Source organism: Cryptomeria japonica, chromosome 10, assembly GCF_030272615.1.
Source record: "Cryptomeria japonica chromosome 10, Sugi_1.0, whole genome shotgun sequence".
Taxonomy (NCBI): Eukaryota; Viridiplantae; Streptophyta; class Pinopsida; order Cupressales; family Cupressaceae; genus Cryptomeria; species Cryptomeria japonica.
The window spans coordinates 814,106,593-814,123,945 of record NC_081414.1 but is presented as its reverse complement, the minus strand read 5'-3'; the positions used below and the strand labels follow the sequence as shown (position 1 = coordinate 814,123,945).

The 17,353-nt window shown below is 35.2% G+C and overlaps 1 protein-coding gene across 1 annotated transcript; it reads left to right on the top strand.

Moving 5' to 3' along the window:
• The first annotated feature begins 15,269 nt into the window (after positions 1-15,269).
• On the top strand, positions 15,270-17,137 carry LOC131068426 (B3 domain-containing protein LOC_Os12g40080). Its single transcript, XM_058003615.2, has 3 exons — positions 15,270-15,615; positions 15,723-16,368; positions 16,652-17,137. The coding sequence occupies exons 1-3, from the start codon at positions 15,478-15,480 to the stop codon at positions 16,663-16,665; spliced, it is 798 nt and encodes a 265-aa protein (XP_057859598.2). The 5' UTR covers positions 15,270-15,477; the 3' UTR covers positions 16,666-17,137.
• The last annotated feature ends 216 nt before the right edge of the window (positions 17,138-17,353 follow it).

Here is a 17,353-nt window from a genome sequence, read left to right as displayed (position 1 = left end):
TATGAAGTGTCAGGTAGCAAGATTTCATTGCCTAAATCAATTTTGCTAGGGTGGGAGACTCACCTGCCTCCATGGTGTAGTAAGTTCTCCATCTCATGGGGAGGACCCAATCATTTGGTAAGATATTTAGGGATCCCTTTTGCCATTGAACCTAATTTGAAAGCAATGTGGGATTGGATTAGGGAAAAGATTGATAAGAAATTGGGCAAATGGAACAAACATTTTCTCTCATTGGTTGGGAGACTAGAGATATGTCAGAAAGTCATATCCACTTATAATATTTACTATGCATTTGCTTGGCTCTTTAATAATTACCAATTCTGTCACATCCAAAAGCAAATCAGAGACTTTCTATGGTTCGATGGTAAAGGGGGTAAGAAAAAGCATGCTGTCAAATGGCAATGGTGTACCTTAAGCAAGAATTTGGGGGGTCTTGGGCTTAGGGATTTGAGATGGCATGACATATATTTAGCTGCGAAGTGGATCTTCAGGTCATTGAAAGGAAGTGAATAGTGGAAAGTCCTTATAGGGCACGATATCTCTCAAGATACTCCCAAGAAAAGTTCAACATGGAAAGGACTTCCACTTTGTGATATTCTTGCACGAAGTTTTGATATAAAACCTTCTGGTTCCATAGTGTTCAAGTCCATTTGGAAGGCTTGGGAGGTTGTGAGGAGACACATCTCCAACAATGGTATTACAGGAATGGATGGGGAGATTTGTGGGGAACACTCAATTTGGTGGAATTTGAAATATAATGGCAAACCCCTTGCCCTACTGCAAGGTTGCTCAGTTAAGACCTGGGATTCTAGAGGCATTAATAATTTTGTTTATATTCTTCACAATGGACAACTCTTGAGTTCGTGTGATAGCATGGATAAATTCCACATCCCCCCTTCTCACTGTAAGACCTACTCTGTGCTAAGAGATGTCTTCTCCCCTCTTGACCTTTCCAAGACTTGCCAGAGTAATAACTCTAAATTTCTTTCTTTTTCTATGGCCTGATGGTTCCTCCTTGACTAATGTCAAAGCCAAATTTGTGTATGCTATCCTAGCCGATGACTATTTTGTTCTCTCTCATGCCGAGTCTTGTTGGAATCTAAATCAAGATAAAAAATTTTGGCAAAAGGTTTTTGTCAAGTGTCAACCTTTGGAGCAAGCCCATTGATCCCAAAAAGATTTCCTTTTGTTGGTTGTTGTTGATCAATAAACCTCCCATTACTAAGCCAGGTGGGAATATTACCATTTGTTCTTACTGCAAGGTGCCAGAAATTGTTTTGTACATCTTGTTTTACTGTCTTTTTGCTTGGGAGGTCTTGAATATTTTTGGCTTCTACATTGGTTCTAACATTTTAGTTTCTAAGGTGATTACGGGTAATGTCCAAAGTCTTAAAAAAGCTGCAAATTTGTTTTGGTCTATTTCTCTTCAAAAAATTTATGGCTTATTTGGAAATTAAGGAATGATAATCTATTTAATGACAAGGATAGATCCCTTATTGAGTCTCTGAGGAGACTCATTGTGTATAATATTGGTGTGCAGGTAACATTGGCCCTGAGACTAGCATGAAAGAAGTTTGAGAACTTCCTACAAGATGGTCATGCTAGAGTTTTTACTTGGGAGATCTTGCATGGCTTCTCCTGGACAAGGACTACGGGGGAGAGATCTCTGTTCAAGGAAGGATTGGAGAACTTCATGAGAGAGTTGCAGACACAAAAGGATAGAAACAGGGAGACACCCAATATTCTTGTGGCAATCCTAGTGGTGCACCTATACATGGACCTTATCCTTTGGGGCATAGAGCTGAAATGGTGTGATGGACCATTAGGATGGACAACTTGGATTGAGACAGTGGGAGATTCCACCTCCCCGTATGGGGAAATAATTTTCTAGTAGCCTTTTGGTCTATGATCAGTGCTATATAGTTTTGACATTGTATAGTTTGGACACCAACATGTTGTAATTACATCTTTTTGGTTGTGAGGGTATAAGGGGACTTGGTTGTTAAGTAAGCTGCTAGTAGTTGTTTTTTGTGTTGTTCGTAATCATTGTACTCCTATGTAATAGACTCTCTTATAATTAATAGAAAAAAATAAATTTTAATTTAATTGAAAGTGTAATATATTATTATTTTCAAAATTTCATTTCATTTTAAAAATTATTATTTTATTATATATTAGTAAATACATAAATGAAAATATGAACTTATTTTTGTTTGTAATTGTTATATTTTTACAAACTATATTAAATAAAAATATGAATTTCTTATAATATTTTAATTTATATAGAAAAAATAAATTTAAGAGAAATTAGATGTAAAGTATAATATAGATATTAAAGTGAAACAATCTACAATAAATAATTTTTTTTTAAAAGCTGAAACTTCAAAATTTACTTCATAAGCATCAATTTGTGAGATTCTATTCAAGGAATAACAAATTTGCCCATCTAAAACATATATAACTAAAACTAAATTATTTATTCAGTCATAGTAATTGAAAACACAGATTCTTACCTAGAGAATTTTACCTACTACGGAAGAGAATAAACATCTCTTATATTAAAAAAGTTATCAATTATTATATAATTATAATATATTTTGTGTATTATAAGATATTAAATATAATTTAAAAATTAATTGAAATTGTCTATTTAATTTATATTTTAATTATGTTTATTGTTATATATTATATTTTATTATATAATATAAATATTAAATATATTTTTAGAATAAAATAATAAGAAAAGAACGAGAATTGGGAGCGCTTTGCAACTAGGGCACGAAACCTGTAGTGTCGTTGGTTGCAGTACGCTACCGCATGCGAGGGCTCCCTGGCCTTGCTAGGAGGCCCTCAAAGTCATTTAATACCTCCTGCAATTAATGGAGCCAAATAAAGATGGCCCAAAGATCCCTAAACAACCCATTTCTTCATCAGTGAACGCTTGAGAGCACCGAAAAACTTTCAGCCAGGCGGTAGAGGGCAAATGGTGTTCATTTCCTGAAGATGCAAGGTTCGAAGCCGCTCTCCACCATGAAGATGAAACCAGTCTCGTGCCAGCACAAGGTGAGGCCCTCTCTTCCAAACGCATCACCATTAAACCGAATGATTCCACACTCTCTGCCATTTCTTTGGAGATTTCTAGACTTGGGGATTCAACAATTTTTTTCGCTGCCTTTGATGTAAATAACTTACCATCTCGACAATACATGAATAAATGGTTGCAAGATGTGTGGGTTAAAAAATTATGGCTTCAATTTTCATTTTGTAGAATGATTCAAAGGGGTTTATTTTTAATTTTCTTTGATAATAAGGAAAGCTAAAGCAAAATTGTAAATAAACAGTTTTGGTCAATAGGAAATTCGTCCTTTAGGGCGGTTCAATGGGACCCTGAAGCCTGTAATGATGAAATTCTTGTCCTTTCCTGCCCAAAATGGATAACCATTAAAAATGTTCTAGCCTTCCTTTGGTCCTGTGTTGACAAAACTGTAGAACTCTCGGGGAAATTTGTAAAAATTGACTCTTCCCCCTCAGTCCTCCCTCATCTCGATGCTAGACTACTCATTGCATTAAAACCAGGCATGGTTTACCCTGTAGAGATTGTTATTCGTCTCCACAATAAAACCTACTGGTGTCCGATTGAATACATGGGAGGAATAGATGCCTGTCACTTTTGTAAAGTTAGTGGCCACTTTAGAAGCAAATGTCCCTTACTATCAATCAAAAATTCAAGGTCTAAAACTAGGGCCTCCGGTCCCCCCCCCTATAGCCAAAGACATGCCCTCTGAACCTGCCCCCACCTCCCCCCTCTTTCCCCTTCGTCGCCACCCCCCACCTGCTTCCTCTCCCCCCCACTCACCGCTCCCCCACTCCCCTCCCCCTGCCTCTCCACTCTCCTCGATGGCTAACTCCATCTTAGACTACAACAATGCTATCAAAGAGGCCCTCATCGCCACTCAGCCTCCCCCCCTTACCCCCTTTGAATCAGTTGATACTCCATCCAACCTCTCTAACCCGAGGATCCTTAATGCTCAACAACTAGTGATGGAGAAACTGAGAAAAGCAGTGGAGGCAAGGAAAATTCTTGAACTAAACCTCCTCAAGTAGAAAATGGAAATTGAGGCCTCTCAGTGCCAACTACTTGACCTTGAGGACATGGATAGAGGTGCTCTAGATATGGCAGACACCATTAGTAGGGCCTCGACCCAGGACCTTGAAATATCCACTAGCAAAAAATGTAATGGTCTCAATACTGAGGTTCCCCTTACCCGGCAAGGGGTTGGGGAAGAACCTACTTAGGAGGAGGTACTTACAACCCCTCTAGAGGACTTTGGCAAGTTACAAGACTCTAGGGGAGACCCTGCTAGTGGTGCCCCCTATACGGCTAGCACCCCTATTAGTGCCTTGAAGGCAGAGATAGCTAGCACTCAACCTATGGAACCCAACACAGGCCCCTTCACTCCAGTGGAAGCCAACTTCGAATAAGGAATGACAATCCCTCAAAATGAATTTATAGTAGTTAAATACAAGAAAGCTAGGAGGAAGAGATCTCCTAAGAACATCAAGGATAGTGCTAACATGAAGGAATCTCTAGGCCCTGAACAAATCTCAGAGGCAAGGAAAAAGAGAGGTAGACCCTCCTCTTCTATTGCATTTGATGCTAGCAATATAGCAAACAAAGAGGACTAGCCCAAGTGTTTTGAGGGGTTTAAATCGCAAACTGAACCTCCCCAACGAGGTGAATCATGTTGAAGATTATATCTTGGAACATCAGAGGCCTGGAGGCCCCTGATAGGAAGTACATCATAAAGAGATTTCTTAATGCACATAAGAACTTGGACTCTCTCCTCCTGCAGGAGCTAAAGGCAGTGGGCTTCACATTGCAAATTGGTCTCAAATGTATCTAGAGGGAGGCCACCTCTTTTTACACTAACCATACCAAAGGAAAAGGTGGATCAGCCATATTCCTTAGCCCTAAATGGGCCAACAATGTAGTTAATTGGGGTCAATCCCCCTGTGCTAGAGCTATATGGGTCTCCATTCAAATGGAGAACCAGAAGTTTGGAATATGCTCTATATATGCCCCGAATGACTACAGGGAAAGAGGTGAGCTTTGGAACTAGCTAACAACGCTAGAGGATATCCCTTGGATTATTGGGGGAGACTTCAATATGGTGGAATCTCCTAGTGATAAACAAGGGGGCAATAAACTTGAATGGAAGGGAATGGAAAGGCTTCAATGGGATAGAATGATCAATAAACTACATCTTTTTGACCCTATTGCTGGGAAGAAGGACAAATTGAACACTATATGGTACACCTGGTGCAACTATCAACAACTGAATAAAAGGATATACTGTAGGCTGGACAGGTTCTACCTCAATAAAGCCCACTTTGTGATGGACAAAGGCCCCAGTGGTGACCATTATTTTGTTTCCCCATATACCCTCTCAGATCATCACCTGATAATAATAGGAATTGACCTCTCCCCAGAGGCCCCCCCTCCTCCTCAAGAGCCTCTTCATTTATCCTAAACACTAGACTTCTAGAAGATGAAGACCTCTACTCTGCCCTAGCCTTTATTAGATTGTTTAAAAAAAAGGATAGGATGTAGCCATCTTATCTAGATGCCTAGAATGCAAACATTAAAACTTGGACCATCCTCTGTCAAACAGTGGGCAAAAAAAAGGCCAAGGATGCCAGGAGGGTTGAAAGACTTCTCCAGGAGGAGCTATGTAATGCAAAAATGAATCTTCAAAACTCTCTGAATGATGAAAACCTCACTTGCACTCTGATGTCAATCAAAGACCACCTCAGGAAGTTTCAGAACCAGAAAATTAAAGGGCTTAAAACTAGGGCCAAGCTAAATTGGCTGGATTCGGGGGACAAGGGCTCCAAATTCTTTTTCCACATGCTCAAAGTTAAAGAGGCTAAGTTCAACATCAATGCTATATGGGACAATAACACTCACATCACAGACTCCCAGGAGATCTTGCAATGTTTCTCCCTCTATTATCAAAAGCTTTTCGCCTCAGAGGAAGTAAATGAAGAGCACAAACAAGCTAGAATCCTTATTAAGCAACTGACCCCACCCAAAATTAATGAGGAGGACTGTGAGATTTTGGGGTGCCCTATTTCAAAAGAAGAAATAAGATGGCTATCTCCTCTATGGGCAACGACAGGTCCCCTGGTCCAGATGGATTCCCAGTGGAGTTCTATAAGAAAAATATGAAATGGATTGTTGATGACCTCCATGCCCTAAATTTGGAGGCCATATCCAAGGAACCCTTGGTAAAGAGATCAACCAAGGGCTTATCAAACTCATTCCCAAAGAGGGAGACAAGACCTTGGTTAAGAATTGGAGGCCTATCATGCTACTAAATGTATCTTACAAAATATTAGCTAAAGTAGTAGCAAATAGGTTAATCAGAATACTACCTAAGATTATCAGCCCTACCCAAACAGGTTTTGTGAAAGATAGGTTTATCCTTGAGAACTTGGTGACCTGTTGGGAGTCTCTAGAATGGGCCAAAGCCTCCGGTCAGAATGGGGCTATGTTATTACTAGACTTTGAGAAGGCATATGATAGGATAGAATGGGGATTCATTACACAGATGCTAGATAGTCTGGGCTTCCCAGTCTCCTTCTGCAAGATTGTCCAGACACTTCTTAGTGATGCCAATGCAGTTGAGGAAGTAAACGGACTAAAATCTGATAACATCATTCTATCCCAATCAATTAGGCAGGGGTGCCCTCTTGCCCCGGCCCTGTTTGTCCTGGCTGCAGATGCTATGCACTACATACTAAAAGACTTTAGCTTATCTCCTAAGGTTAAAGGAATAACACTCCCTAACAAAGGAGAAGTCATCAATATACAATTTGCATATGACACAGCTATTCTCTTCTCCCTAGAAGAGGAGAATCTATCACATCTTCTTCACAATATCGAGATATTCTGCAAAGCATCAGGCAGTAGAATTGCCCTCCACAAGTCTACCCTGTTAGGTTGGACTGATGCCCCTCCTATCTGGCTGTCTAAGTTTGACCTAAAGTGGGGAGGCCCAAAAACCATCATTAGATACCTGGGAATCCCTTTCTTTGTCTCTCCGAACTTGAAAGAAATGTGGGAATGGTTCAGAAATAAGGTTGATAAAAAACTCACCAAGTGGAACCAGAACTTCCTCTCCTTGGCAGGTCGCTATCAGGTTTGCCAAAAACTGCTATCTTCCTATAACATATACTGCTTCTCAACCTGGTTATTCAGCAATTATCAGTTCAATTACATTAAAAAACAGATCAGGAACTTCCTCTAGTCAGATGGAAAAGGCAAAAAGAAACAACATGCAGTTAAATGGGACTGGTGTATCAGATCTAAGACTCAAGGAGGTATAGGCCTCAAATACCTCAAACTTCAAGGAACTGCCCTGGCTACTGAATGGATTTGTAAAGCCATTGATGGCAACGAACCTTGGAAATTGCTTGTTAGAAACAATATTCAATGCTCCACCCCAAAATCAATAAAAAAATAGAAGAACCTACCCATCAGTGATCTGATTGTTGGGAGTTTTGAGGTCTCCCTTGCAGGGTCAGAAGTCTTCAAGTCGATATGGAAATCTTGGAACCATGTTCGGCAATTCATTAGCAATAAAGACATAATAGATAAGGAAGGGTCCCTTAATCTAAAAAGGTCTATATGGTGGAATATTCTACACAATGGAAAACATCTAGCCTATCTTCAAGGATGCTCTGCCCTGAAATGGCACAACCTGAGACTGATCTCATTTGAACACATTCTGCAAGATGGCACCTTGATCTCTTGGGAATCTCTTAGCTCTAAATTCAACCTCCCCCTCTCCCAGGCCAGAACCTACTCCATCCTTAAGTCTGCACTGGCTCCCATCCTTCCTGCTCCTGCCCCCGCCTCCCCCTCCTCCTTAGCCTCCCTCTGCTCGATAGATGGATCTCCCCTCTTGCAAACCAAAGCCAAAATGATCTACTCTGCCCTTACTGATTTTGGGGATATCCTTGCCCACCTTAACTGCTCCTAGAACCTTTCCTGGGACTCCAAACAATGGCACTCTACCCTTTCGAGATTCTGGTCTTCCCTGATTGAGCCAAAGAAGAAATTTTTTGCCTAGAGACTCCTTCTGCATAAACTGCCTCTTAAGGACATCAACGGAGCCCCCTTGCTGTGCAAACTCTGCCGCATCCCTGAATTTGTATACTGCATCTTTTTTGGTTGTCATTTTGCTAGAGAAATCTGGAATATGTTTGGGATCTCACTTAATAACAACTATTTTACTATTGAAGAGATGGTACTTGGTTATATTAGAGGTGGCAAGAAACATGCTAATCTTTTCTGGTCTGCTCTCTCTTTGGAAATTATGTGGATCATTTGGAAATATAGGAATGATGACGTGTTTAATGGAAAGTGTAGGTACCTCACTGAGTCTCTTAGGAGACTCATCTTTTACCTTGTTGCTATGCAGGTCACAGTGGTATTAAGACTTGAGGAAGACAAATTTGATAGGTGGCTAAAGAATGGTTCTACTCTAGTCTTTATAAGAGAACTCTCACATGGCTTCACATGGGACCGCATGGGAAGCAATAAGACTCATTTTGAACAAGGGCTGATGAGGTTCATGCAAGAAATGGAGGCACGTCAACAGAGAGAAGACTTCATAGAGCTAGAGTTGGAAGGACTTCCCTCTCACCCTTATAGAGATCAGTTTGCCGAAGGGAATGTATTGGTTTGGTGTGAAGGAGAGCTAGGCTGGACTGCATGGATCCCCTCAGTGGGCGACAACAATGACCCTGCTTCCTCCTTTGTGTTCAGTTAGCTATACCCCCCACGATGCTTGGACATGTCTATCATTTTGTATAATTTTGTAACAATTCCTAACTAAATGTTTGTATATCGTATATTGAGCTCTTGCCTGATATAGCTACTGCATCTTATGTTTTAACTCTGTAGACTGGTTGTGTGGTCTCCAGCCCAAACTCTCGAATTTTGTATTTGTTGTTTTTATGATGCTTAATACAAAAAAAATAAAATAATAAAATTGTGTATTTAAATATATTTATTTTATAATTTTATTTATATTAAATATTATATTATGACTATATTTATTACGTCGAGAGGCATAACACTACAGTGGCACTACCCATTTTTTTCTTGTAATTTTAATGACTAAAAATTTAAAAATCAATTAAAGACTAAAATCTAAATTATAAAGAAACTTTCTATTATTATTATTTATAATAATGACTAGGCAACAAATAATTTAAAAATAAGTTTAAGAGTAAAATCTAAATTAAAAAGCAACATTCTATTATTATTATTTATTAAATATGAAAAATAATAATAATCTAGATTTAAAAGAAACAAATCTAAATTAAAAAAGCAACTTTTTATTATTATTTATTAAATATAAAAAAATACTTTTAAATCTACATTTTTAAAAACTTCTAATTTAAAAAATTATGTTTTTAAATTTAAATTTTAAAAAACTTCTAATTTTAAAAAATATGTTTTTGTCCAAGGAGTTGAGCTTAACTGGTTAAAACACTGGGTTCTCACTGTGGAGACCCAAGTTCAATTCCCAATGGGGACATCTGAAGTGGAATTCTAAGCTTGACTCTTGGCCTTCTGTGTCCCCAATTCAGCCTTAATCCAATTATGGATTAAAAAAAAATGTTTTTAAATCTAAATTTAAAAGAAACTTCTATTTATTTATTTTTGGATGCAAATCATTTCATATTCTAAGATAAGACTCTAAAAATTATATTATTAAATTTAGATTTAAAAGAATTTAAAAAGTTATGTTTTTAAATCTAGATTTAAAAGAAACTTCTATTTTTTTTGTATGCAAATAATTTCATATTCTAAAAGAAGTGCCACGTAATGGTCTTGCCTTTATAGTATTGTAATGAAAATATTTATTATAATTTTGAATTATTGTTATTTTAAAATCATATTTTTAAAATTATATTTTTGTAATATTAACTACAACTCTTACTTCAATAAAATGATATTAATAATTATAATAATAAAATTAATCTTAAACTTAATTATTGATTATTTCTTTAAGATTGTGTATTTTTTAAAATATATTTATGTAATATTAATTATAATTGATCTTAATAAAATAACTATTAATAATTTAAAAAATATATAATATAAATAATAAAGTGAAAATAGGTATTGTTGATGACTAAATGAAAAATATTTAAGAGAATATATGGAGATTGCTTGTAGACATTTGAGATGGCAAATAATGATTTATTGTGGTGTTTTTAGACCTCTAGTGATAGTCTTTGTGGTCCATAGTTGTGATTTAGTGAAGTATGATTGTTCTAGTGAACAATCTGTCAATTAGGTCTTTGGTCTAGATATTCATATACTCATGTGTTTTATAGTTGAAGATATTCAAGTCTAAGTTCTAGTTGCTTCAGTGATAGAGTAACAGTGTGCAAGAATGTGTTGTGTTCCTTTGCCTTCAGTTGGTTAGAGTGATGTGGTTCGTTGTTTTGGGTTCATTGATGTTTTGTGTAGCTATTTTGGTCATCTATGAGTATGTTTGGTGGTCCTCATTGAAGATTTAATCAATTCTGTTGATGCATGTTAATAGAGGTTATTTAGGGTTGACCTTTCAACTACTAGGTGATGCCAGACTTGCATTGCATAAAGTTAGTAAGAGAAACATAAAGAAACATTACAACATTACCCTATTTAAATGCACATAAACCATTGTTTTGGTTTGTGTGGTAGTGTGCAGTTGCATAAGAGTTATTTTGGAAGTGTCTAGCAGGTTTGTTGACATGGTGTAATCCCTCACATGTTTCATTTGTCTTCTGCATTATCTTGGAGATTGGTTTTTGGTCTGACCATTTTGCATGTAAATATTATGGTTGTGGATGGTATATAAAGGATGAAATGATTAAGTAGATAAAGAATGAGTTTTATATATTGTGCAAAGCAAATAAGAAGTAGTACAAAGGTTCGTATGTATGGTAGAGTAGTGATGAAGGAAGTTTGAGATTTGTTTTAAACAATGAACTATGATCAACATTTCAGTGAATATGGTTATTTGTAGTTCAACCTTTTTGAATTTTTTGTATCAAAACCCATGTATCTTACCCTGAATAAGTAATCTTCAGTTTTTGCAGGTCCTTATTGTATCTTGGCCTAAGGTTGTTCACCTTAGTTTTGCAAGTCCACTTAGGGGCAGTGAGCTCCTTCGCCTCTAGCCTAAACATTTTAATCAATTTATTATATTGTGAGTGTGATTCTTGCTATAGTTTTTCTCAGATTAGGTATTCCACATAAAAATTGATATCAAATAATCTATTTAATAGTACTATAATAATAGATTTAAAATAATATAATTAATTATGGGGATTGAAAGTGTCCCAACATAAAATCATAGGGATAAGAACAAATATAAAATAAATGTATAATGTTATGATAATATAATAATAATATTAACAACAAATCTTATTAAATTTTTTGTTTTGGTCAAGAATTTTAAAAAATATAATAATAATAATTTGGTACTAAATATTTTTTTTTCTTTTGTAAAGAATTTAATGAAAATATTAAAATATAATAATCGAAATATATTAAAACATAATAACATAATCATCTCTTATAATAATTTAATATTAATTATAATATAATAATATAATATTTTTAAGTGGAATAATAAACAAAATATTATATATTTGGTAGAAATATTTATTGTGTAATACTTGTAATGAAATAGTTTAAGTATTTATTTAAATCTTTATTTTATTCAATGGTTTGAATCAAATCCCTGTACAATATTTAACTAATTTTATTGTCTATATTTTCAAAAATAAAATAAATAAAATTCATATATATCTATATAGAAAAATCACTTTATTTACATGATTATCAATAAATAAAGAAAAAAAGCTATTTAAAATAGACATTTATTTTTAAAATTTAAATAAATCTAAAAAAAGCCTATAAAATCTACCATCCCTACAAATTTGCTCCTATAACACCAATTTTTTTCATCCAATCATATTGTACATAAATAATTTTTAGTTTAAAAATATAAATCTCAACTTTATAAAAATGAAGTTTATTTTGAAAACTAATAAGACTAAATTCTAATCAATATTAACCATATGAAATTAATTAATCTATGCTTTAATTAATCAATATTAGAATAATAGGCTTACGTGAATGCAATAGCATTGCCTACAACAAGTACTGATAAGACTAAATTCTAATCAATATTAACCATACGAAATTAATTAATCTGTGCTAAAAGGTAAGACTATTATTCTAATAAATATTAACCCTATGAAATTAATTAATCTATGCTAAAGGTAAAGATTTTTTAAATTTGATATCTCTCGGCATCCTTTACATAAATTTTATTTATAAAATATAGGTATGCTAGTTATATATATCTAATGTATTATAAATTATTAAATATAAATATTATATATAATATTATTTAAATTTATAAGAAAATTTAACAATTTTATTTGATCAAAAATATAATATATAATATTAAATTATTTTTTGTTTAGTCATCAAACAAAATCTTAGAATTATTGTTTGAAGTTAATGGAATCTAAAAGTAATTCAAATTTAAAATAATGGGAAAAAATAATAAAATCTTTTTTTCATTTTAAATTTAAAATAATGGGAAAATAATAAAATATTTTTTTCATTTTAAAATATTAGGTGAAATTGAAAAAATAAAAATTACTTTTTTTTTTTCAAATGCCATACGGATATAGAAAAGAATACAAATGTAGAGTGTCAAAATGAGATTTAGATTCTTTTGAGACTCTATACCTAGATCCCAATTTGCACCCATTTTAAAACATAGAGATAGAGAGGGAGACAAAGATATAAAGAGCTCTCTCTTTCTCTTCCTAGCTCTCTATTAATGTACCCCCCTCTCTACCTCTCTTGATATATAACTTTTTATCAACATCTTTCTATCTCTCCCTCTGTCTCTCCCTCTTTATATCTCTATTTCCCCCTCTCCCTTCCTCTCTCCTTCCATCTCTTCCTCTATATATTTATCTCTCTTTATCTTTCTTCCCTATCTCTATCTCCTTACATCTCTCTCTCTCTCTCTCTCTCTCTCTCTCACACACACACACACACACACACACACACACACACACACACACACACACACACCTATTTCACCATCCCCATCTCTCTCAATCACTCACATGCACTTCCTATCTCTATCTCTCTCCCTCTCTCTCTCTATTGCTTGCCTCTATCATCTTGTTTATCTCTCTCTTTCCCCTAAGCTATCTCTATCTTCCCACTCCCCTATACCTCTGTATTTTTATCTCATTATTCACTCCATCCCTCCCTCCACATCTCCCACTCTCTATCTTTTTCTATATATATCCCTCTCTACCTCTCTCTCTATATCACTTAGCATATCATTATCTTTCTATCTAACCACCTCTCCCTATCTCTCTATCTCTCACGCACACACACCCTCTATCTTTTCCAAGATATATCTATCTCTATATTTGTCCTTCATATCCCTACATCTCCCTCTTTCTATATCTCCCTACTTCTCCTCTCTCCTTTCTCTATTTCTCTCCCTCGCTCTTCCTCTCCAAATCTCTCCTATCTTTTCCAAGATATATCTATATCTCTATATCTCTCCTTCCCATCCCTACATCTCCCTCTTTCTTTATCTCCATACTTCTCCTCTCTCACTCATATGCACACACATACTCCTTGTTTCTCCCTCCCCATCTTTATCTCTATCTAGATATCCCTCTCTCACTCGTATACACACACACTCCCTATTTATCCCCCTATCTATATCTCTATCTCTATCTCTATCTCTTTCACCCCTCTCTATTACTTGTATTGGGCACCTCTCTAACTTTTGCACCATCTCTCTCTCTCTCTCTCTCTCTCTCTCTCTCTCTCTCTCTCTCTCTATATATATATATATATATATATATATATATATATCCCATCATCTCTATATCATCGGACCTTTATCTCCACATGTCTATCTATCTTTATCTCTCCCTCTACCTCTCTCTATCTCTATATTTATTTGTCCCCCTCTTCCTCTCACATTCTCTATCTCCATCTGTACCTCTATCTTCCTCTCCCTCTATATCTCTACTCATATATCTCTCCCCCTTTGCCTCTTCCTAGACCTTTATATCTATATCTCTTTGCTTCTTTATCTTTGTCTCTCCATAATTCTTCCTCTATCACTCCCTCTATCTCTATGTTGTTATCTCTCTATGTCTATTTACCCTTATAAATGTGCCTCTCTCTACCTCTCTCTATATCACTTTCTATCTCTCTCATTCTCATTCTCTCTAGGCTCTCTATATATTTATCTTTTCTATCTTTACCTATCCCTCTCCTTTCTCTCTCTTTATGTCTTCATCTCCTCTCTCTCTCTGTGTTCTCTCTCTCTCTCTCTCTCTCTCTCTCCCTTTACCTATCTATCCCTCTCTCCCTATTGTAGACATAACATGACCATGTTGGTAATGGAGCCTAATTATCTTATTGATTCAAAAAAAATTCTTTAGTCATGTTTGGATCCCTATAAGTGGATCTATAACTGATTTGACGCTGTCAATTCTCCATTGATACATTTACACAAAAGCTTCATTTTCTTAATAGCATAGCAATTGACCTCATGTACTACACTAATGTATGCAAAAAAATAGACCATTTTTTTTCCTAATTGAACTTCCATAACTCACTCATTGCACACCAAATTGCAATTGCTAGTTATTATTAATAATTAAATTAAAAATCAGAATATAATTAATTTTTTAATTATATTCTGATTTTTAATTTAATATTAAATTCAAATAAATTGTTTTGTGAAAGCTCTTTTGGTGAATGCATAACATTTATAAAATAAAAAGTAATTATTATTTTTTTGATTTTGTGAATGATTTTAATGTGAAAAGTTGAATGATTTTGTGGTCACTTGCATCACATAATGTTAGAGGCAATGAGAGTACCGACAAATTTAATATGATTAAATTTAGTGATGTAAACGAATTTGATTTGAGTTTTTAATGTGTAAATTATATTCAATATAAAATATCGGTTAAAAAAGCATACAATATGATTACGAATAGTTGAAAGTACAAAGAGCAGCAGAATTTATGGGATAGTTTCTTGCCGCCGTTTTTTTCATGTACTTCTCTCTGCTTCCAAGATTATAACCAGCTTTCATCAGCCTCAAAATTGCTACAAAATCTCTGGACATTTTGCTATTTTCGGAGAATTGATTGTATTCGTACATCTACAAGGTGACGGCGTTTGTGGAGCTACTGTTCTACTTATCTTCCTAGTAAAATTAATTTACACTTAACTCTTCACGCAATGTAGATCAAGTACAAAATGGAATTTATTTGCCTATACCACTGTATATTGGGAGGTGATTATGGTGGTTACGAGAGTCTTAGTTTTTAATCATGGCGACTGACTGCAACAGATTGAAGACATGTAAAGCTTGCAAGAAAAGATGTTTTCAATTTCATTCTTCGGAGGCTTCAAATTCCACTCTCTGGTCCTTTTTCAAAGTCATGGATGACAAGTGCTCACCTTTTTTGGTAAATCTATGGCTATTAACAGTGAACACTGAATGTTTTCTTCTTCTTCTTCTTCTTCTTTTCCTTTACGTAACAATTTTTTGTTGAAAAATATTCCTTGTAAATAGGAGATTCCTTCCCTACCTGCAAAGCAAATTCAGTCAGATGGATGCGGATATGTTATTGTGGAGGGCCCAACTGGGTACCTTTGGGAGAGCATACTCTGTTTTTGTGGCACTTCTCCATCTTTCAAGACTGGTTGGGAAAAATTCGTTTCATATCATTCCATCCAAGCTGGAGATATTATATTTTTCAGAAATATGGGAGAGAGACTGTTTATTGTTCAAATATTCCATCCCAGTGGATATGAAAAGCAAATAACACACAAAAAAGAGGTTCCAAAACAAGAGGGTTCTGATTTGTGCAGAAATCAGGCACACCAATGGCTCTCTTCCGAGCATCCAATGATCTTGGACAGTGACTCAGAAAATCACTTTGACCAAAAGCCACCATTGCTATCATGTAGCCGTGTAAAACATAATACTGATAGTAAGCATTCCATAATTCAATCAGGGCGTAATCGTCGTTATGCAGCGAGGTATTCCATGATTCAACCAGGGCGTCATCTTCGTTATGAATCGATGCTTTCCATGATTCGACGACGAGAGCGTTATCATCGTTATGTAGCGAAGCGTCTTCAACCAGGGCCTAATCTTCGTTATGCAGCGATGCTTTCCATGATGCAACCAGGGCGTAATCAACCATCTACTTCTGGTGAGTACTTTTCTTGTTTGCTTCTAGCCATTTACATTACACTACATGATTTTAAATTGGGAGGATTAAAATATTACCAAACTCTTTAAAAAGCCCTGGCATCATATGCATAAATTCTCCTCCTCTTTGCACTCTATGCGAAGAACTGGACGGATATATCCATCCTGTCAAATTCGCCCAAATATTTCTAATAATTGTCCTTATAGTACATACAATTGACCTATTTTGGTTTATATTGACAGTTTCGTTTTATAACTACTTATCTGCTCTGTTTCAATTGCAGACCTTTCCAATTAAGCTTTGTAGAAAATGGCTTCACCAATCAAGGGTAGAAGTGGTGTTATTATGCCAGAGTAAAAAATGGCTGGTGACAAATGTAGGAAACCGTAAAGAACTTGGGATTGGATCTGGCTGGAAAGAATTTGTTGTCGACAATCAGCTTAAGTTAGGAGATACTTGTACTTTTGCATTGCAAAACACAGAAAAATATGTCTTTGCAGTCAAAATATTCAGAGGCTAATATGAAAATTTCAAGCCCATTTTACAAGCTTTCAAGGGTAGGACATGTCATATACAGAGAAATCTAATAGTAATGGCAAGAGAGTAGAGCGGACATGAAGTTCCAAGCCCAAATAACAAAACCATAGGGCTATTTTGGATTTCTCAGTTGAAACTGCTATTGCTATGCTTATAGTTGTTTTGCTATATAATGTAAGATTTGACAATTCCTAATTTTACTCTTTTAGTAAATTCGTTACGAACTTAGTAATTGTTCTTACTTGTTACATCTTTATAGATATGCTTTTTTAGAATGCAATTATTAACATTTTCAGCAGAGTGCTCTGGTGCAGAGTAGAATATTTTTGAGGGAATTCATTATCTCTTTGTAAAAACCATAGGACTTTGTACTTTTGTGCATTATATATTGTCATTTTTATAATTTATAAATTACTGAGATTAAGTTGTATTGAAACAGTCAATTTCA

Excerpts from the sequence above, each read along its gene's own strand:
- LOC131068426 (XM_058003615.2), top strand. The coding sequence starts at position 15,478 with ATGGCGACTGACTGCAACAGATTGAAGACATGTAAAGCTTGCAAGAAA. Across the intron at positions 15,616-15,722 it reads ACAAGTGCTCACCTTTTTTG|GAGATTCCTTCCCTACCTGC; the intron begins GTAAATCTATGG and ends CCTTGTAAATAG.